We start from the raw sequence: 22,314 nt of genomic DNA, 5'->3' as shown, positions 1-22,314 counted from the left end.
TTTTGGTAGGGGTGGGGGGTGCTCAGTGTTTTGGATACGGGTGGTGGTGTTCAGTGTTTTGGGTAGGGGAGGGGGGTGCTTGGTGTTTTTGGTAGGGGTGGGGGGTGCTCAGTGTTTTGGGCAGGGTGGGGTGCTCAGTGTTTTGGGTAGGGGAGGGGGTGCTTGGTGTTTTAGTAGGGTGGGGATGCTCAGTGTTTTGGGCAGGGGTGGGGGTGCTCAGTGTTTTGGGTAGGGGAGGGGGGTGCTTGGTGTTTTTGGTAGGGGTGGGGGGTGCTCAGTGTTTTGGGCAGGGTGGGGGTGCTCAGTGTTTTGGGTAGGGGAGGGGGGTGCTTGGTGTTTTTAGTAGGGGTGGGGGATGCTCAGTGTTTTGGGCAGCTCAGTGTTTTGGATGGCGGTGGGTGATGGAGAGAACATGGAACCTCCCCTTCAGACTGCAGGGAGGTCACTGAGTGCTCTTTGCTGTCCTCGTGATTTTTTAGCAACAGAAAGGATGTGGAAGAGGCTGGGCCAGAAGCGACCTTGGTTTTAAAGTAAAACAAGGTGTTCCAGGTGTCTGAGCAAGTTCAAAAGGGCCAGCATTTAGCGTCTGAACTCCCTGGAACAAGCCTCCAATTCCACAGGGAGGGCACTGACACATCATCCTCTTACGGCAATAAATATTGACACAATGAGTAGCGTTTGAAATGCTTGTTTTTTATTTTAGGTGTAAGACTTTTATCATGAAACGTCACTGAATGTCACAGGGGGCAAGGCTGGACTAGATGAACTGTAGTAATGCATTTTTTAAAATAGGTTTTATGCTCACTAATAATAGTACTAATGTAACAAACTTAGTGCCTTCCATATCGTGGCCTCCAATGCTGACATCGAAGGACTCAATCAAACAACAATGTGCAGAACCGCAGGGTGATGCATGGCAGCCATTTTGCACCAGCTAACTCATCAGCTAAAGCGCAGAGGGAGGGGATTCCAGAGCCAATTAAACTGGGGGACAATTAGGGAGAAGGTGAGACAGCCCAGGATTGGAATTTTGCCCAGAGCAGCAGGGAACCCCCCAGTCCTCTTGGAAAAGGTCCATGAGCCCCTGAACAACACACAGAGAGTCAGTACCTTGATCCCACCTGAGAGATGAACTTTAATTCCTAATGACTTTAATGCGCACTGTTTAATAAAGATAAACAATGTTTAATGGTTTTTTTTCTCTCTTATTTGTGTCCTGCACTGTGTTCCTGTCCACATTGCCCCCTTCCCCCCCACCCCCACCCCAGGTGGTGTACAAGAAAGCCGTCATGGCGGTGGGCTCCCTGACCATCAACGAGGAGAGGTCAGAGGTCATTGATTTCTCTGTCCCCTTCGTGGAAACGGGGATCAGCGTGATGGTTTCCCGGAGCAACGGGACAGTATCGCCGTCAGCCTTTTTGGGTAGGTTTTATACAGGGGCACGTTTCACCCTCTCTCTCGATTTAACATGGAACGTTATCATAAGCTGTCTCGGTACCATAGAATAACAAAAACAAACAGAACACTATTCTGCGGTTTTTCATTGGTACTGTGGTCTTGCTCCTCCCTAGAGGTGATACACTGCAATCACAATTTGTCCTTAACTCTGGCTTCATTGCTAAAGTCTCCCAACTATGTGTGTGAAAAAAGAAGGTTCAATTAGCATTCGCCCATAACTCTGACTCACAAATAATGCAAGTGATCATTTTTATCTTTAGCAACACAGATTAGCATATGCACCAATCACTTTCAGCTTTCCGTGTTTTCTGTGAAGAAACAACTCTAATTCAAGTCAAATGCAAATTAAGTTTATGTAAGTCCAAGTTAAAGACTAATTTTGGTTCAATATGAGCCTTGCAGCATACCATTTGTACACTGTATATCTCTGCGTACAAAAATAGTTTGTATGCTAAGCCAAAATCAAAGATACAATTTCATTTAAAATTCCAATAAAGATCATGCATATTGACATAGATTTATATATGGAAACAAGCCTTACCTTTCGGATATATGCGTTTGGTATTTCAGCACATGTGAACGTATAATCTTAAAGGAGATTCTATCTCTTTGAAATGTGACTGCTCTGCGTCACTGCACACTTTAATTAGCAGAAGCCTGATAATTGCAGGGCTTATCCAGGGAAACCCCCTCCATGGCTGTATGCCAGCCTCCCACAGGAAAGGCTTTTAAACTCCGCAGCATGTCCATCATCACTTCCGATCAGCCAGTGCTGTGTGTGTGTGTGGGTGGGTGTGTGTGTGTGTGTGTGTGTGTCTGTGTTGTACATGTGGGTCTGTGTCTTTGTGTATACGTGTGGCACCAGCATATGTGTCTGTGAAGTAGTGTATATGCCAATATATGTATGTTTATGTAGGCATGTCTGTGTATATACCTACACACACTCACACACACACATACAGACGTTGGCATATACATTAACATGGGCTCACACACAAGCTGGTGTGTATGCTGTAGGCATGTCTGCGTATACAAGTGTGTGTGTGTGTGTGTGATAGTATGTGTTTATATGTCTGCATACTGGTGTACGTGTGTTAGAGCATATGCCTGAGTGTATATGTATGCGTGTGTATGTGGGTATAATCCAGCTGAAAGCATGTTCCTCTCTCCCCCTGATACAGAGCCCTTCAGCGCTTCAGTGTGGGTGATGATGTTTGTGATGCTGCTGCTGGTAACAGCCATGGCAGTGTTCATATTTGAGTACATCAGCCCCCTGGGATTCAACAGGAACCTGGCACAGGGCAGAGGTAAGCTCCGCCTCCGTCTCCCCTCTGTTCTTAGTAAGCTCTGCCTACCCCTCCTTTCTGTCCTAAGTCCAGCTCCTGCCTCCCCCGCCTCACTGTCCTTATGAAGCCCCGCCTGCCCTCTCCTCTGAGTATCAGAGTCTCCTGCTGCATTGAAACATAGTGTATGTGCTGCTGTAATCTTGACTGTCTCTCTGGAAAAACAGATTTTTACCTCAGTGGGGCTACCTGGTTAAATACAGTGTAATTAACCAAAGAGTAGACTGCATCTACAATAAATAAGAGATTATGATACTAATAATTAGGATTATCATGATTAGAATGATGTCATTTAACAGATGCCCTTTCCCAGGGCAAAATGAAATGCATGACTGTTAGAATATATTTTGAATGCAAAAGCACAAACACCCAAGAGAGTTCTGCAACTTTTCAATTAAACAATAGAAATAAATTTAAACAATGCATTTATAATGTATTGTGGGAACCTTTATCTGTGGCAAGTTAAAATGCTTGCCAAAAATAATGAATAAAAATTGCAATGCATGGCGACGAAGCTGTCCGACATGATTTCCAGCAATGGCCCTGCCATTTTGCAAAGCCAGGCTTTGAAGTTCAAACAGATTTGGATATGAGGCTTTCCACTTTCATTTGTGAACCAACAGAATCCAGGAAAGGTTCTGACTCCAGTCTTGACAGGTGACCTTTTGTCCCGATCGTTCATATCATTTCAGGGTTGACACCAGCTCCTCATTGTTAGTGGTTGGGAATGGTTGGAATTCTTAAAATTCTTCTGTGGATACAGGGGCAGTTGTACTAATGGGCTGGATCCTGTAGGATCACAGTCAGCGCCGTGGACCAGTTTTGTTTGTTATGTAGTGATGGGGTTTTCACTTTTTATTTTGTGCCGCGATGTCCCCACCATGTTGCCATGGAAACTCACGGTACCGTCACACTTTTTTTTTTTTCTCCAAACTGGATCTGTCCCATTTTTCAGTCTTATAATAAAAGAGGTGAGTTGGTTAATTCCGTATGAAGTGTAGAAATGTTGGCCTAACCTAATACATCCAAAACAATGACAGAACAAAGAAAGACGAAAAAAAGAAAATTCCTTAACACTGCTGTGTAGTTGTTGTAGTAAGTCTTTTCTTCTTCTCTTTCACAATAGGGGGTTGCCGACAGAAATTTTGCATGAAATACAGCACCTGCTTATATTTGAAGCTCAGCGCTAACGACAAGGCACATTGCAATTAGCCAGAACAGAGTCCTAACTCTAGGCTCTCATCTATCAACCAAGCAGACTAATAGGACCTCCTTCCATCACTGACAAGCTAAAGACCACTGCAGGCCGAGGACCCGGCGTGAATATGCGCGTGACCGAGCCCACTCTTATTCCACACTCCCGCGGAGATTTAGGCCGCTCTGAGCCTGTGGACTCGCCACACTGTCGGCCTGCTAGTCTCAGACGCGCGTGGGGGAAACGCGGCGTCACCCCCACGCCGTCGACCTCACGCCACCTCTGCCGGGTTCCCCCCCGGAAATCTAAACCAGGGAAACTGCATGGGGGCGGACACGCGGATACTCCAATTTAAATTCACAGGGCGCGCTCTCTAATAACATAAAATACCAGCCCTGTAGCGTGTGCAGTACGCTGAAAATGACTAAATGTAGGCCTACTGTGCAAACAGAAGGTATTTCAACTACTGCTGAGTTCACCTGTAAAGATGTAGTCAACAGATTCCAGAATTCATCATGAATTCTTAACGGCTCTTTCTGCGTATACAAAAATAAACTTAACATACATTTCTGTACATAATGTAGTCTCTTGGTGCACGAGTTCTAGAGTCAAATGATGTTTTTTCCTGGATCAGTTTTGAATATATACAGATAATGAACGTGTTTCCAGGAAGGTTTCAGCTAATTAATACGCTAAGTGCAGGTACATTGCATGTATTCGTTTTAAAATAATTATAATGCAAACTGCTGATGCACTTTCTTTTTTTTCTCTCAGAGCTCAGGTTTGGACTCGAGGTCCGATGTTTAATTGATTTCAAGGTGCTAAAATATGCACAGTTGGCGGGGTGCATTAGCAGGTCTTTAGTGGCAATGTCAACACTGACAAATGAGCTGCACCACAGAGATGTATATTTCTGCATAGTGTTGCTTTGGTGAAAAGGCAAAGCTTTTATATTCGCTAGTTCAATATTTAACCCAACCGCACACTTCTGTGATTCATCACTACCGGTGGCTGACAAGCCCCTCTGATGTCACTTTCTGGTTCCAGACCAGGGAGGTGGCTTTCAGCGCAAACTCTGAATACCGCGGGTACATTAGTACCAGCAAAGGAGATGCTGGGTGCGGTCATCGTCTTTGGAACAGATACTGTATTTAAATGTCAGTCTGAAAATGTGGTGACTGACTGTCTATTTTTTCATTGATTCCAGTGTTTTTTTGTTTTTTTTAAATTTCCCATTGTTTTTTATATTGTAGCAGCAGCATGATTCAGCATTGTAATGACATTTCTGTTTTTAAGAACATATAATTTTGCTGAATGATTGTTTGTTGACAATGTGGCCATTTTACAGGCCAGAAATGCGGATAAAAATACTTATGTTTCAGTTACAGTGTAAAAAACTGCCATCAATATAAAACAGACCTTAAGTTCTGTCATAATCTTAAAACTCCTGTTTGTTCACAAAGTGGGGTAAGTTCTCCAAGCATAACACCACGCTATATAAAAACTTCATCTGATCAATTAAATGCTGACTAACCAGGAAAACCTGCATGTCCTGGGGCTTTTCAAGACAAAGGCTGATCCCAGCTATATACTGTCAAATAGGTATATTCATTTTTCATAATTGGTAATAATTTCAAACTCAACAGTTGGAATTGACCATCCTATGAGCTCCTTGCAGGGGTGGTAACAGATTCCTAAAATTAGGTTAAATAAGTTGTTTTTTGCTTTTCTTGCAGGTAAAGGTCTGATAATTAGAGCAATGTAACCCTCTTAAAACAAAGACGGTGACGGTTACTTGTCACTCACATGTTTTTTGGACCTCCTCTTTCTCCGTAGACCCTCATGGGCCCTCCTTCACCATGGGCAAGGCCGTGTGGCTCCTGTGGGGCCTGGTCTTCAACAACTCTGTGCCCGTGCAGAACCCCAAGGGCACCACCAGCAAGTTCATCGTGTCCGTCTGGGCCTTCTTCGCTGTCATCTTCCTCGCCAGCTACACTGCCAACCTGGCCGCCTTCATGATCCAGGAGGAGTTCGTGGACCAGGTCACGGGCCTGAGTGACAAAAAGGTCAGCGTTAGCATCCCCTTCTCACACAACACCGATGCAGGACTGTCCACTGGTAACGGGTTCAAATCCAATCGAGTTGATTCGAATGGGGCATTTCACAAAGCATTTGCAGTGTTTCCCATACAATGATTTCCCCCCCGCTCAAAATGATTTTTCGATATTGATCTGTAACTGAGACCATTACTGCAAAAACTGTTTTAGTTTGGATTCCTTTTGGATTCTGTTCATTCTCTCAGTACCTGGTACAACTTGATGTGAAACGTGCCTTGCAGGCTTCATTTTCATCTGGAGACAAGGCCAAAGTAAAAATAAATAAATAAATACTAACAGAAAATACAAATAAAGTGCCTGGACACAAACAGGTGAACTGTCTGCGCAGCTAAAATTTAATAACCTCTTAATAAGTTATTAAATTATTATTTAATAACAGTGCATTTGTCATAGCATACTTTACAGCTGGCCCTGGAGTAAAACCACTGCAACAAGCCAAGGGTGAGGGGCAGCAACTCATAAGCTCATAAGTGGCAAATCAGTCAGCTGTGCTAAATGAGGTGGTTGCAGAATAGTGGTGAGCAGTAAAACTGTGTGGGATGGTTTGAGTACAGGGGAGCTGTAAGGCCTGGATTCAAAAAGAGTATTTGTTCTTAATGCTGACTACTCACAATGCAAGTATTCATTTTTGATGTAAATAATGATTAGCTCACTAAACTGTGCTTGTGAAAGTCACTGTTACATACACTACAGTCACAGATACACACTCTACATGTGCTGTAAATGTGTTTATGATATGAAAATAATGGTGTGTGCGCGTGGTAGAGTGGCACAGTGGCTGCTGTCGTACCCTTGAGTGTGGTGCTTAACCTTGCTTCAGTGAATTGCCCAGCTGTGTGAATGGAAACCACATTAGTCACCCTGGAAACTGCCTTCTGCTCAGCAAATAAATATTCGCATAAGCGCTGCTTAAACTGCAACACATTTTTTTCCGAAACATTTTGCCCCCGTACATTTTGGAGATAATGTTCTTTCGTTTATCAGGAATGGACAACCCCGTAAAGCCACAGGGTCTGCTGATTTTTGTCTCCGCTTGCTTTCATTAGTAGCCCAGTATAGACCAGCTGTGATACGATCAGCTTTAACAGAACAATTAAGCGCTGATTGACACCAACAGCCAGCGCATTCTACGGCTCTCCAGGACCAGGGTCGGCGAAACCTGTCGAATATTTATTGTGCATCCATTGTTCTTAACGGGCAATGGTTTGATGTTGTATTGAGTAGCACAGGTCTGTGCATGACACTCGAAGGACGGTAGAACTATTTGTGAGCACTAGCGCTGATGAAGAGAGGATGAGACTTACACAAGGACCCCTTGCTTTAATCCTACGCCAACAAAGGCTTTGATAAGACAGGGTTTGCCTGAAATTATTACTGCCCACAGAGCTTGACAGCAAGGGGTCTATTGACCTCCCGTCCTTGTGCTACAAGTTATGCTCTGCTCAGGATTTCAGAGTTTTTGATGCGTCTGAGGCACCAAACTTAACATTCAAGGCTTCACACCTGCCAAACCCACTTTCATGGGTGGATTTCCTGTTTCCTCCATATAGTATTCAAACTGCGCTACAAGCTACCGGGTCACGTGGTGCACTTATTTTTTCAAAGAAGGCTGCTGCAAGTTGGCTTCATTTTGGTTGAATACTAAAAAATACTGACAAAGCAAAATCAGTTGTGTGTTATTAGTCACCTGTGGTTAAATTTATGCACTGTCAGGACATGGCGAGGACTAGACGAAGGTTATTTATTTCCTAATATGTGAAACCAGAGAATTTCAAAAACTGAAACCAGGTGTATTTTTCTTTTTCACATCACACACACAGTGATGATATATATGATGATTCAGCTGTTGGTGATTCCGTTTTTGTCCGGCCCCTCCATGTTCTGCCCATAAAGTAGGGATATACATGCGCACAGGTGCACATTCCCACCGGTGCAGCCTCACTAGCTGTGACGCGTGTATGTGCGGAGCGGCCTCTCCTCCTCCTCTGCGCCGGGCTGCGGTGTTAGCACGGCCGCTAGCGCACAAACACCAACAGGCTCTGCTCAGGACGGCCTGTTCCAAAGCGCCGCTGCCGCGCCTCCCTCCCTCCGCGGTCCCGTGGGGAACGGGGGAACATTATCTGTGTGCGCTGACATGCTGTTATTGGCTTCTCTTTTTCTGCCCGAGCGCCTTGCGGGAGTGCTTGTTTATGTTCAGGTGGGGGGGGGAGGGGAGGGGGGTGCTCTCCAGTGCTGGAGCCTAAGCCGCCGTGGTTTCTGCAGAGTCCGGGCGGCGGGCGAGATCCCAGCACGCCCGGGCTCCCGATCCGAGGGGTCCCGAGGGTGGGAACGAGGCCCGGGGAGGGGGCGGCGGGCACTCGCACCTCGCAGCGGGGGAGGAGGTGGGGGTCCTGATGGCCCATGGCTCGGATCGCTCCGATTGGGTTACGCACCACGCCCCCCGTTGCGTAATGAGCCGACGCAAGGTCTGAGCCGCTAAACGGAGGGCCACGGAGATCGGCGAATGCGGCTAGCTGCCGGGTTCCTTTCTCTGGCACTTTCTCTCTCTCTCTCTCTCTCTCTCTCCCTCTCTCTCTCTCCCCCTCTCTCTCTCTCTCTCTCTCTCTCTCTCTCTCTCTCTCTCTCTCTCTCTCTCTCGCTCTGTCGCCCGCCTGCCACTGCGAGGGTCATGCTGCCAGTACGGGTTCTGCCACAGAGCTCGCTGGCAAAGCCTTAAACAAACAGGAACAAGCGGACGGATAAGATCCATCACAGAGACGCGAGGCCACCGCTACGCCTGGCTGACCCCTACTGGTTCCTTTCAGTAGAACGTCAGACCGTTAGAACGTGAGAACTTCGGCAGGCGATGGGCCATTCATCCCCATATTTGCTTGTGTTTCTTTGCCTACAGCTAAAAAAAACAAATACAAATAAGCAGGAACATGAATAATCTCTTTAAAAAAACAGTAAACAATAGAAAAAACCTAGGTTCAAAAATCTGGTGACCAGTATCGCACCCGCTGCAAACTGCCAGCTCTCCGCTTTAAATAATAACTGCGGCAGACACAACAGCGCGAGCCTCAGTACGTGTTCATCGTCCCCGCCCTCCGCTGCCAGCCCCGCATCGCCGCCGAGCCCCGCCCGCCTCCGCCAGGCAGGAAGCGCGAGCCTCTCCGTCTCTGCCAGGCAGGAAGCGCGAGCCTCTCCGTCTCTGCCAGGCAGGAAGCGCGAGCCTCTCCGTCTCTGCCAGGCAGGAAGCGCGAGCCTCTCCGCCTCCGCCAGGCAGGAAGCGCGAGCCTCTCCGCCTCTGCCAGGCAGGAAGCGTGAGCCTCTCCGTCTCTGCCAGGCAGGAAGCGCGAGCCTCTCCGCCTCCGCCAGGCAGGAAGCGCGAGCCTCTCCGTCTCCGCCAGGCAGGAAGCGTGAGCCTCTCCGTCGCTGCCAGGCAGGAAGCGTGAGCCTCTCCGTCGCTGCCAGGCAGGAAGCGTGGAGCCTCTCCGTCGCTGCCGGGAGAGACGGAGTCTGCAGATCGGATGTGCTGTGTGCGTCGCCCTCGGCTGTGACTGATAGGAGCCGCTGTCCCACAGGGCCCGGCGGAGGGATGAGGAATTGGGTTAGGAGTGGGGGGTTTCGTTTTTTTTTGTTGTTTTGTTTTGCCCACAGCGTGGATATCTCAATACAGCGCGCTGTAAGTTTCATACTGAGTTGTGTACGCTGTAATTGCTCGGGGACGTGGCGGTTTGTAAACGCGCGGAAGGCGCGTACGCGAGGCAGTGCCAACCCAGTGATTTAACAACACAGCAAGCCGCCTGTGCTACGGCCTTCCCTGGACAAGAAGAGAGTCACACAAGAAGGCTCTGATGGCGCTAAACTTTGTTAACTGTCAATGACATCATAAATTGCGTAGTGGCACTCTTGATTTAACCTGCCGAACGCTGGGCAGGGAGAACAGGGAGGTGTGCCCTTTGCTTTGAGTTAGGGACCCGGTGGGGGGCTGCTGTGTTATGGAGAATCGGTAAGAGCACAACAAAGAGATGAGAACAGGCCGTCCTGCCCCTCCAGGCAGACCATTTTGTGCGCTGTCTCGCAGTCAATTGAGGAAATTAAATGAAATGAAAAATGAAAACAATCTCATAAAACTTCATGGACATGGATGTTTTAAATCACTTGAATTTCAGATCATTTCCTTCATTTGTCATCACATATTATTATTAATGTGTTTCTAAGACAAAAAAAATACCAAAACAAACAAGAGACATTCCAAAGCGCACACATGAATACACACTCCCTACTCTAAGGATCTTGCTTGTTCATCTAATACATTTATAAGAAGCTTAAATTGATGGAACAAGAATAAACACACCAATAGCAGATAGATACACATAACATGACCTGACATGTTCCACACTCTGTAAAAAGAAAAAAAACTTCCTGATAAAATTGCAAATTTGCAAATCCTAGTAATCCTCACAGGTACTGAAGAGGTATTTCCAGAAAGTCCACCAATCACCATCACCACTGTTCTACTGGTTATTACCAAAAGTACATCATGTTTGGTGGAGCTCCTATCTGTACTGTACAGTACGTGTAAGGTGACATCATAGGTGTCTTATTCCTTTCCAATTTTCCACCTGCTGCTGCTGAAAAACGTGTGTATTTTGTGTTCCCTTCCCACAGTTCCAGAGTCCTCACTCCTACTCGCCCCCGTTCCGGTTCGGGACAGTCCCAAACGGAAGCACAGAGAGGAACATCAGGAAGAACTACCCGGACATGCACCAGTACATGGTCAAATACCACCAGACAGGTGTCCAGGACGCACTGGTCAGCCTCAAGACCGGGTAAGGCCAAGACCTCATTCTGTGCTCCTCTTCTGTGCTCTCTAAGGCTAAACTTCCCTGCGCACAAGTTTAGCCCAAACACTCTTTATAAATTTTGTCCATACATGCATGAAAGACGGAGTGGCATGAAGCATGGCCAGGTGGTGGGGATGCTGTACGGTAGTTTGTAAGTAGCCCGTTATAAACCTTATTAAAGTGTTGATTTTCAACTTTGTGTTTTTCGAATGTTTTTGCATTGTAGACATAAAAAGATCCAAAGCCAGACCTCAGAAGCCCCACATTAGATTCTCTCATTCAACACATTTTCAAAGATCTGCTCCCATACTCTCACAGTAGATCAGTGGAGGAAATCTGTATGGTAGAGAAAGACAGGCAGGCAGCAGACAGGGCAAGGCCTCAAGGCCGGTAATTTGGTCCCTCTCTTTATCGCGCATAAGGTGTTACCCTTTTGTTAGTCTGCAGAGGGAAAATGGCCGCTTTCACACAAACAAAACGGGACCACCCACCTCTCCGGTATTCCTCCCCCTGCATGTACTCTTTATGGGGACATCTGAGTTCAGGCAGGCTACATGGAACTGAGGGGCTCTAATGTGTCCTCCGGGTGCAACATAAATGTGAGACCTTTTTATCTGTGCGTGTGTGTGTGTGCTAGTGTGAGTACAATGTGCCACCATGGACTGCCTACAACCTAAACACACTTTTTATTTGTGTGTGTGTGTGTGTGTCTTAGCGTGAGCAGAATGGGCCACTCCGGACTGCCTACAACATAAACAGACTGGGTGTGTGTGTGTACGTGTGTACAATAAATAGGCCTCCATTGAACCAGGAAGGATGATGAGACGTGTTGGTGTGATATACAACTCTGGTTTACAACTGCACCTATATGGCCACCCACACACCTCCCTAGGGGATGAATAATTTTGGATATAGTATGCTTTTAGTGGATTAGATCTGTGGGGCCGCTGCATCCCTTCTTATTAAAGGCAATGAAGTGGATTTACAGGGTGGAGAACCACGGAGACCGTCTCTGTCCGTCTCTAACAACACAGCAAGCCGCCTGTGCTGCAGCCTTCCCTGGGCTAGAAGAGAGTCACAAAAGAAGGCTCTGCTGGCGCTAAACTTTGTTAACTGTTAATGACATCATAAATTGCGTAGTGGCACTCTTGGTTTTAAAAATAGACAGCAGTATGTCAGCCGCGCAGACAGAGATCGCGCATTAAGGAGAGCAAAGGCCGCCGACGCAGAATGAGTCTCGTCGGGAGCGAGAGGGCCTCGGCGTGAAACGGCGCCAGCTCTGACACCGCGGCTCCTTCCCCTCGCAGACGGCTTCTTCTCTTTGCACGGCGCGTAAATTACTACACGCCCGCCGAACGGAAGGACAAAGTCACGCAAGGCACCTTCAGCGTGTCAGAGGATCGGCCTCGAGGACATTCTGTTCTCTTTCACGTACGCTTTTATCCAAAACGTGCGTTCCTTTTAACATCCGTGCCTTTCAGAGACTAATCAAATGAAATCAGGGCGCTTGCGACTGCCACAGTAACTTACGCATGTTCACCTGCTGAGTAAATAAATGTGCACATTAATGTGCGTGCACACGTAAAAAGACCTGTCACAAAAGGAAATGTGAGAGTACGGTGAATATAGTAAATCGTAATAGTAAATGGGGAGTAACTGTTATATTATAAGGGCTGGTTTGAGGGTTTCATCCGAAACCCTGGAAATATCTGGCCTCCTACTGTGAGCTTATTTGCTATTGTTACATTGGTTCTAATATCATTTGCTTAGTAATCCTCTTTCGACTTACACAGCCTGCTTTTTTATTGACTATCCATTTATAAGGATGAATATCTTGGCAAAGATTAAGAAAGACTTACTTAAGGGTAGCGCAGCAGCACCCCAGCTGGGAGTCAAACCTGCAACCTCTGACTTTCTCTGTGTTTAACAGCTCTCTGCTCCTTCCTCTCTAAGGGAGTCAAGCAGACAAGAGCATGGCCTTTGTGGCGTATAGTACGAAGCCAATGATTCAGAAGTGTGCATCTGCACGGTCTCGTATGCAATCTTGACCATAGCAGTGCCAACTGTGGCCAGACAGGGTGGCAGGGCAACGCACAATTGGCTCTGACGTCGCTCGGGGATGGGAGGGTTTCAGTCGGCTGGGATAACAGCGTCACACGGCAGCGATCCCCGCTGGCCAATCAGATGACCACAAGTGTGCCCGTTAAGCTGCATGTGAACTCTGTTGCCCTGACAGCAGCTGACATCATGGAGGTGACATCACAGGAGACGCTCTGACGGTTTGAGCGCTGTCCTGAATTGACAGAAGGAGGCTGTGGCAACCAGAGCTAAAAAATTCAATCTGGCATTCCAAATCGGTGTAAAAAGGGGAAAAATGCTTTTCAAAATAAACAGAATGACCTCGTTTACTCCGCAATTATCACATAATTATCACATAGTGGCATTAATTCTATCACAATTTGCCCTTAATTTTTTACTTATAAGTATTCACTTTTAAACCCTCTTACAGTTTGTTGAGTTAATTGTTTTTTATGATTGCTTGCCATGATATGATGTTAAATAGCTGTTTGTGAATAAAAACTAACACTCACATTTAATTGCAAGTCAAGGTTAAGGACCCATGTTAATTTTTCATGCAGACCACTGTGTATTTAATTAGGAAATAACTACAAATCATACAGAACAAGAAAGTCTGTTCAGTGTTAAACTGGATGTGCCAAATACAAGCAAAGCAAACAACCCCCTGGAAGCCCCTGAACAACTGAATTAGAAATGTTTTCCCATGTCCAACCAAGCACTTCCATTCAGGTTCATTCCTTTTGAAGCTTAGGATTTTCTTGGGGGGAGGGGGTGGTTTCCATGGTACCCCACAATAGGTAGTAACAGAAGGTAAGCATGTGGGGAGCAGATAAGCATGTGAGAGGTAACAGCGTAGTATAGTGGATGGAGAAATGATATTAAAAATGAGAAGTTGACTGACACTTAATCAGAATGGCTCTGGTAAACATCCAGCTGTATAAATGGGCTGTGTTGTTTAAAATCTCTGTCGGTTGCCCTGGATCAGAGTGCCTGCTCGATGTCACGATGTAAACATGACGTGCGTGTCTCTTTCCCCTCCCTGCAGGAAGCTGGACGCCTTCATCTACGACGCGGCCGTGCTCAACTACATGGCCGGCAGGGACGAGGGCTGCAAGCTGGTCACCATCGGGAGCGGCTACATTTTCGCCACCACGGGGTACGGCATCGCCCTGCAGAAGGGCTCGTACTGGAAGCGGGAGGTGGACCTCGCCATCCTCGCCATCATCGGAGACGGTATGTGGGCCGTCTGTCCTGTGGGGGCTCAGGGGGGACAGCGGTGCAGGTTTGAGAAAACACAACGGCGGGGCCCTGGCTTCCTACTGGCTCTCGACATCCTTTTTTAATTCTGGATGTGAAAGTTAACATGCACCATCCGATGGTGCTTGATTCTTGCAGGATGATTTATTTAATAATTTTTAAAAAAAATTCGGTACCCTTACATACAGCATAAGAGCCGGTGCATTCAGCCAGTCTCCAGCCTAGGCTTTTAAATGCTCACATATAATATCGGGCTATGGGGATAATGGTGAAGGGCCCGACTGGAAGAAGTCGGGCCCTGTCCAGGACTCCCTGGCCTGTCCTGACGCAGCAAAGTGTGAGCATGCCTGAATTCTATATAGTAGTGTATTCATTTTTGGCTGAAACAGAATTTCTCAGCTAAGAATACAAAGATGAAATGTGTTGGACCTGCAAAACCAATACTACAGCCTTCCCTGGACGAGTAGGGAGGTTAACGGCTAACGACACCTAGATTGCACAGTGACGCTGTTTGTTTTAAAAATACACAGCGATTGCATTTTTAGGGGAAAGGCAATGGGTGCTAACGAGTCTTGCCGGCAGCGGGGTAGGGAATTATAGAAAACTCACAGATATGAAGGGTTTTGGATTCGGCACAGAGGGCGCTTGAAGATGCTCTACTTTTCTGCTGGCTTATTAATTTAAAAAGTTCTATTCTATAGCTGTACTTGCAGCATAGGTAATGCACAAGAAGAAGATGAGAACTGTGTTGTGAATTAAATAATGTCTCCATTTCTGCTTGCTCCCAGAAATAAGGGTGGTGTATATAAGTGTAGTGAAAAACATGTTATATATGTCAGGTGTTATATTCATATATTCCTAGTTGTGTGGGGCTTCTCCATGTCCATTTAAACAGCAACTGCAGCATCCCAAGTGCAAAGGACTGCTAATTGTTCTGAATTAGACACTAAAGAAGACTTACCCTTTAAAGGTCACAGGGTATAAAATGGGCGTACATCGAATGTAGAATGAACAGATAATATTTATTTAAAGGCTTTCTAATTAGCTGGATAAGTTCAGACAACCTCTCCTTTAATACTGTGTATTTCTTGCAATATGTTCCGTGCCAAGTGAGCCCTTTACAAAAGAAGTCACATTTTTGGCGATTAACCGGTAGACTGACAGGTGAAATCACAGTGGAAAGATGAGTGCTGAGAGCATGGGCACACCTGGTCATTGAATCTCAGCCGTTAGTGTCAAATGAATATCAGTTCAAAGACAAAGCAGACGGCAATGAACCAAAGCCTGCACTGAGTTTAAAAAAAAAAAAAACAGTTAAAGGAGAAAATTATTAAAGAACTTAAAACATCCTTTCCTTATTTGAACAAGAGGCCAGTTGGAAGTGTATGGGGGGGCCTCAGAACCCTGCTGTACATTAACACTTCGGCTTCACAGAAAGTTCATGAACGCAATGCAATTCCCAGGGTTCATTAAGGGCCCAAATTAGGGTTAGGGTTAGGAAAACCGTAAGTCTGAGGGTAAAGGCAAGTTGACGGCTGTGTTCAGCAGTTTGAAGAATTGTTAGGACAGAGGTTTGGTAATGATTTTGAATTAGTCAAATATTTTCTACTGTAGCATAGGTACCTATGGCCATTAAAAAATGAGCAATATATTAAATATTTTTCAATGAAAAAAAATCTTTTTAAAGGACCTGAAACATATTATTTTCCATTTGTATTATTGTATTCGTGATATTTACCTTGATTTTTAATAAATTTAAAATGGGTTTTCTGAAGTTTTCCAAGCTACCAATGGCTTCAATTAGGGTTAAGGGCCCAAATTAGGGTTAGGGTTAGGAAAACCGTAAGTCTGAGGATAAAGGCGAGTTGACGGCTGTGTTCAGCAGCTTGAAGAATGGTTAGGACACAGGTTTGTTAATGATTTTGAATGAGTCAAATATTTTCTACTGTAGCATGGGTACCTATGGCCATTAAAAAATGAGCAATATATTAAATATTTTTCAATGAAAAAAAATCTTTTTAAAAGACCTGAAACATATCATTTTGCATTTGTATTATTGTATTCGTGATATTTGCTTTGATTTTTAATAAATTAAAAATGGGTTTTCTGAAGTTTTCCAAGCTACCAATGGCTTCAATTAGGGTTATGGGCCCAAATTAGGGTTAGGGTTAGGAAAACCGTAAGTCTGAGGGTAAAGGCGAGTTCACAGCTGTGTTCAGCAGCTTGAAGAATGGTTAGGACAAGGTTTTAGATTGAATAGTCAAATTTCTTTGCTGGTCATGGCTTAAAAATGGATATATAATTTTTCATGAAAAAATCTTTTAAAGACTGAAAATATATTCCTTGTATTATTGTATCGTATATTTACCTTGATTTTTATAATTTAAAATGGTTTCTGAAGTTTCCAAGTACCAGGCTTCATTAGGGTTAGGCCCAAATTAGGGTTAGGGTTAGAAACGTAAGTCTGAGGAAAGGAAGTTGACGGCGTGTTCAGCAGCTTGAAGAATGGTTGGACACAGGTTTGTTATGATTTTGAATGAGTCAATATTTTCTCTGTACTGGGTACCTATGGCCATAAAATGAGCAATAATTAAATTTTTCAAGAAAAATCTTTTTAAAGACCTAAACATTTTCATTTGTATTTTGTATCGTATATTTCTTATTTTAAATTAAAGGGTTTTGAATTTTCCACTACCAATGCTTCATTAGTTAGGGCCAATTAGGTTAGGGTTAGGAAACCGTAGTCTGAGGTAAGGCGAGTTACGGCGTGTTCAGCAGCTTGAAGATGGTTAGGACACAGGTTTGTTAATGATTTTGAATGAGTCAAATATTTTCTCTGTACATGGGTACCTATGGCCATTAAAAATGAGCATATATAAAATTTTTCAGAAAAAAATCTTTTTAAAAGACCTGAAACATATCATTTTCCTTTGTATTATTGTTTCGTGATATTTCTTGATTTTAATAATTAAATGGGTTTTCTGAAGTTTCCAAGCTACCATGGCTTCAATTAGGGTTAGGGCCCAAATTAGGGTTAGGGTTAGGAAAACCGTAAGTCTGGGTAAAGGCAGTTGACGGCTGTTCAGCAGCTTGAAGAATGGTTAGGACACAGGTTTGTAATGATTTTGAATAGTCAAATATTTTCTACTGTGCATGGGTACCTATGGCCATAAAAATGAGCAATATATTAAATATTTTTTCAATGAAAAAAATCTTTTTAAAGACCTGAACATATATTTTCCATTTGTATATTGTATTCGTGATATTTACCTTGATTTTTAATAATTTAAAATGGGTTTTCTGAAGTTTTCCAACTACCAATGGCTTCAATTAGGTTAAGGCCCAAATTAGGGTTAGGGTTAGGAAAACCGTAAGTCTGAGGTAAAGGCGAGTTGACGCTGTGTTCAGCAGCTTGAAGAATGGTTAGGACACAGGTTTGTTAATGATTTTGAATGAGTCAAATATTTTCTACTGTAGCATGGTACCTATGCCATTAAAAATGAGCAATATATAAAATTTTTCAAGAAAAAATCTTTTTAAAGACCTGAAACAATCATTTGCATTTGTATTATTGTATTCGTGATATTTCTTGATTTTAATAATTTAAAATGGGTTTTCTGAAGTTTTCCAAGCTACCAATGGCTTCAATTAGGGTTAGGGCCCAAATTAGGGTTAGGGTTAGGAAACCGTAAGTCTGAGGGTAAAGGCAGTTGACGCTGTGTTCAGCAGCTTGAAGAATGGTAGGACAAGGTTTGTTAATGATTTTGAATGAGTCAAATATTTTCTACTGTAGCATGGTACTATGGCCATTAAAATGAGCAATATATTAAATTTTTCAATGAAAAAAATCTTTTTAAAGACCTGAAACATATATTTTCATTGTATTATTGTATTCGTGATATTTACTTGATTTTTAATAATTTAAATGGTTTTCTGAAGTTTTCCAAGCTACCATGGCTTCAATTAGGTTAAGGCCAAATTAGGGTTAGGGTTAGGAAAACCGTAAGTCTGAGGGTAAAGGCAAGTTGACGCTGTGTTCAGCAGCTTGAAGAATGGTTGGACACAGGTTTGTTAATGATTTTGAATGAGTCAATATTTTCTACTGTAGCATGGTACCTATGGCCATTAAAAATGAGCAATATTAAATTTTTCAAGAAAAAAATCTTTTTTAAAAGACCTGAACATATCATTTTGCATTTGTATTATTTTCGTGATATTTCTTTGATTTTTAATAATTTAAATGGGTTTTCTGAAGTTTTCCAAGCTACCAATGGCTTCAATTAGGGTTAAGGCCCAATTAGGGTTAGGGTAGGAAACCGTAAGTCTGAGGGTAAAGGCAAGTTGACGCTGTGTTCAGCAGCTTGAGAATGGTTGGACACAGGTTTGTAATGATTTTGAATAGTCAAATATTTTCTACTGTAGCATGGGTACTATGGCCTAAAAATGGCAATATATTATATTTTCAATGAAAAAAATCTTTTTAAAAGACCTGAACATAATTTTCTTTGATTATTGTATTCGTGATATTACTTGATTTTAATAATTAAATGGTTTCTGAAGTTTCCAAGCTACCAATGGCTCATAGGGTTAAGGGCCCACACGTAGCAGGGACCCTAGCCATTAAAAAGAAAAAAAATTTAAGGAGAAAATTTTTAAAGAACTTAAAACATCCTTTCCTATTTGCAGATGATTGAAGTGTTGGGTCATTAACCTGACTGTACATTAAATTGGCTTTCGAAGTTTGCAAGCACAATGCATTCAAATGGGTTCAATGGGCCCAAATTAGGGTTAGGGTTAGGAAAACCGTAAGTCTGAGGGTAAAGGCAAGTTGACGGCTGTGTTCAGCAGCTTGAAGAATGGTTAGGACAGAGGTTTGGTAATGATTTTGAATTAGTCAAATATTTTCTACTGTAGCATGGGTACCTACGGCCATTAAAAAATGAGCAATATATTAAATATTTTTCAATGAAAAAAAATCTTTTTAAAGGACCTGAAACATATTATTTTCCATTTGTATTATTGTATTCGTGATATTTACCTTGATTTTTAATAAATTTAAAATGGGTTTTCTGAAGTTTTCCAAGCTACCAATGGCTTCAATTAGGGTTAAGGGCCCAAATTAGGGTTAGGGTTAGGAAAACCGTAAGTCTGAGGGTAAAGGCAAGTTGACGGCTGTGTTCAGCAGCTTGAAGAATGGTTAGGACACAGGTTTGTTAATGATTTTGAATGAGTCAAATATTTTCTACTGTAGCATGGGTACCTATGGCCATAAAAAAATGAGCAATATATTAATATTTTTTCAATGAAAAAAAATCTTTTTAAAAAACCTGAAACATATCATTTTCCATTTGTATTATTGTATTCGTGATATTTAGCTTGATTTTTTATCAATTTTAAATGGGTTTTCTGAAGTTTTCCAAGCTACCAATGGCTTCAATTAGGGTTAAGGGCCCAAATTAGGGTTAGGGTTAGGAAAACCGTAAGTCTGAGGGTAAAGGCAAGTTGACGGCTGTGTTCAGCAGCTTGAAGAATGGTTAGGACACAGGTTTGTTAATGATTTTGAATGAGTCAAATATTTTCTACTGTAGCATGGGTACCTATGGCCATTAAAAAATGAGCAATATATTAATATTTTTTCAATGAAAAAAAATCTTTTTAAAAGACCTGAAACATATCATTTTCATTTGTATTATTTTATTCGTGATATTTACCTTGATTCTTAATCAATTTTAAATGGGTTTTCTGAAGTTTTCCAAGCTACCAATGGCTTCAATTAGGGTTAAGGGCCCAAATTAGGGTTAGGGTTAGGAAAACCGTAAGTCTGAGGGTAAAGGCAAGTTGACGGCTGTGTTCAGCAGCTTGAAGAATAGTTGGGACACAGGTTTGTTAATGATTTTGAATGAGTCAAATATTTTCTACTGTAGCATGGGTACCTATGGCCATTAAAAAATGAGCAATATATTAATATTTTTTCAATGAAAAAAAATATTTTTAAAAGACCTGAAACATATCATTTTGCATTTGTATTATTTTATTCGTGATATTTACCTTGATTCTTAATCAATTTTAAATGGGTTTTCTGAAGTTTTCCAAGCTACCAATGGCTTCAATTAGGGTTAAGGGCCCAAATTAGGGTTAGGGTTAGGAAAACCGTAAGTCTGAGGGTAAAGGCAAGTTGACGGCTGTGTTCAGCAGCTTGAAGAATGGTTAGGACACAGGTTTGTTAATGATTTTGAATGAGTCAAATATTTTCTACTGTAGCATGGGTACCTATGGCCATTAAAAAATGAGCAATATATTAATATTTTTTCAATGAAAAAAAATCTTTTTAAAAGACCTGAAACATATCATTTTCCATTTGTATTATTGTATTCGTGATATTTACCTTGATTTTTAATAAATTTAAAGTGGGTTTTCTGAAGTTTTCCAAGCTACCAATGGCTTCAATTAGGGTTAAGGGCCCAAATTAGGGTTAGGGTTAGGAAAACCGTAAGTCTGAGGGTAAAGGCAAGTTGACGGCTGTGTTCAGCAGCTTGAAGAATGGTTAGGACACAGGTTTGTTAATGATTTTGAATGAGTCAAATATTTTCTACTGTAGCATGGGTACCTATGGCCACAAAAAAAATGTGCAATATATTAATATTTTTTCAATGAAAAAAAATATTTTTTTAAAAGACCTGAAACATATCATTTTCCATTTGTATTATTGTATTCGTGATATTTACCTTGTTTTCCATCAATTTTAAATGGGTTTTCTGAAGTTTTCCAAGCTACCAATGGCTTCAATTAGGGTTAAGGGCCCAAATTAGGGTTAGGGTTAGGAAAACCGTAAGTCTGAGGGTAAAGGCAAGTTGACGGCTGTGTTCAGCAGCTTGAAGAATGGTTAGGACACAGGTTTGTTAATGATTTTGAATGAGTCAAAATTTTCTACTGTAGCATGGGTACCTATGGCCATTAAAAAATGAGCAATATATAATATTTTTCAATGAAAAAAAATCTTTTTAAAAAACCTGAAACATATCATTTTTCATTTGTATTATTGTATTCGTGATATTTACCTTGATTCTTAATCAATTTTAAATGGGTTTTCTGAAGTTTTCCAAGCTACCAATGGCTTCAATTAGGGTTAAGGGCCCAAATTAGGGTTAGGGTTAGGAAAACCGTAAGTCTGAGGGTAAAGGCAAGTTGACGGCTGTGTTCAGCAGCTTGAAGAATAGTTGGGACACAGGTTTGTTAATGATTTTGAATGAGTCAAATATTTTCTACTGTAGCATGGGTACCTATGGCCATAAAAAAATGTGCAATATATTAATATTTTTTCAATGAAAAAAATCTTTTTAAAAGACCTGAAACATATCATTTTTCATTTGTATTATTGTATTCGTGATATTTACCTTGATTCTTAATCAATTTTAAATGGGTTTTCTGAAGTTTTCCAAGCTACCAATGGCTTCAATTAGGGTTAAGGGCCCAAATTAGGGTTAGGGTTAGGAAAACCGTAAGTCTGAGGGTAAAGGCAAGTTGACGGCTGTGTTCAGCAGCTTGAAGAATGGTTAGGACACAGGTTTGTTAATGATTTTGAATGAGTCAAATATTTTCTACTGTAGCATGGGTACCTATGGCCATTAAAAAATGAGCAATATATTAATATTTTTTCAATGAAAAAAAATCTTTTTAAAAGACCTGAAACATATCATTTTCCATTTGTATTATTGTATTCGTGATATTTACCTTAATTCTTAATCAATTTTAAATGGGTTTTCTGAAGTTTTCCAAGCTACCAATGGCTTCAATTAGGGTTAAGGGCCCAAATTAGGGTTAGGGTTAGGAAAACCGTAAGTCTGAGGGTAAAGGCAAGTTGACGGCTGTGTTCAGCAGCTTGAAGAATAGTTGGGACACAGGTTTGTTAATGATTTTGAATGAGTCAAATATTTTCTACTGTAGCATGGGTACCTATGGCCATAAAAAATGAGCAATATATAAAAAATTTTTCAAGAAAAAAATCTTTTTAAAAGACCTGAAACATATCATTTTCC

General features: G+C 42.4%; 1 protein-coding gene across 1 annotated transcript in view; it reads left to right on the top strand.

Moving 5' to 3' along the window:
* The window catches only part of LOC135243453 (glutamate receptor ionotropic, NMDA 2A-like), a 68,844-nt gene that overhangs the window by 39,861 nt on the left and 6,669 nt on the right, over window positions 1-22,314 (top strand). Inside the window, exons 5-9 of the mRNA XM_064315321.1 lie at window positions 1,269-1,422; window positions 2,640-2,765; window positions 5,833-6,062; window positions 10,767-10,927; window positions 14,067-14,254. Of these exons, the coding sequence (XP_064171391.1) occupies window positions 1,269-1,422; window positions 2,640-2,765; window positions 5,833-6,062; window positions 10,767-10,927; window positions 14,067-14,254 (859 nt within the window). The remainder of the gene's footprint in view (window positions 1-1,268; window positions 1,423-2,639; window positions 2,766-5,832; window positions 6,063-10,766; window positions 10,928-14,066; window positions 14,255-22,314) is intronic.

This window comes from Anguilla rostrata, chromosome 17, assembly GCF_018555375.3.
Source record: "Anguilla rostrata isolate EN2019 chromosome 17, ASM1855537v3, whole genome shotgun sequence".
In the NCBI taxonomy this organism is placed as follows: Eukaryota; Metazoa; Chordata; class Actinopteri; order Anguilliformes; family Anguillidae; genus Anguilla; species Anguilla rostrata.
This window is presented reverse-complemented; position numbering and strand designations above follow the sequence as displayed.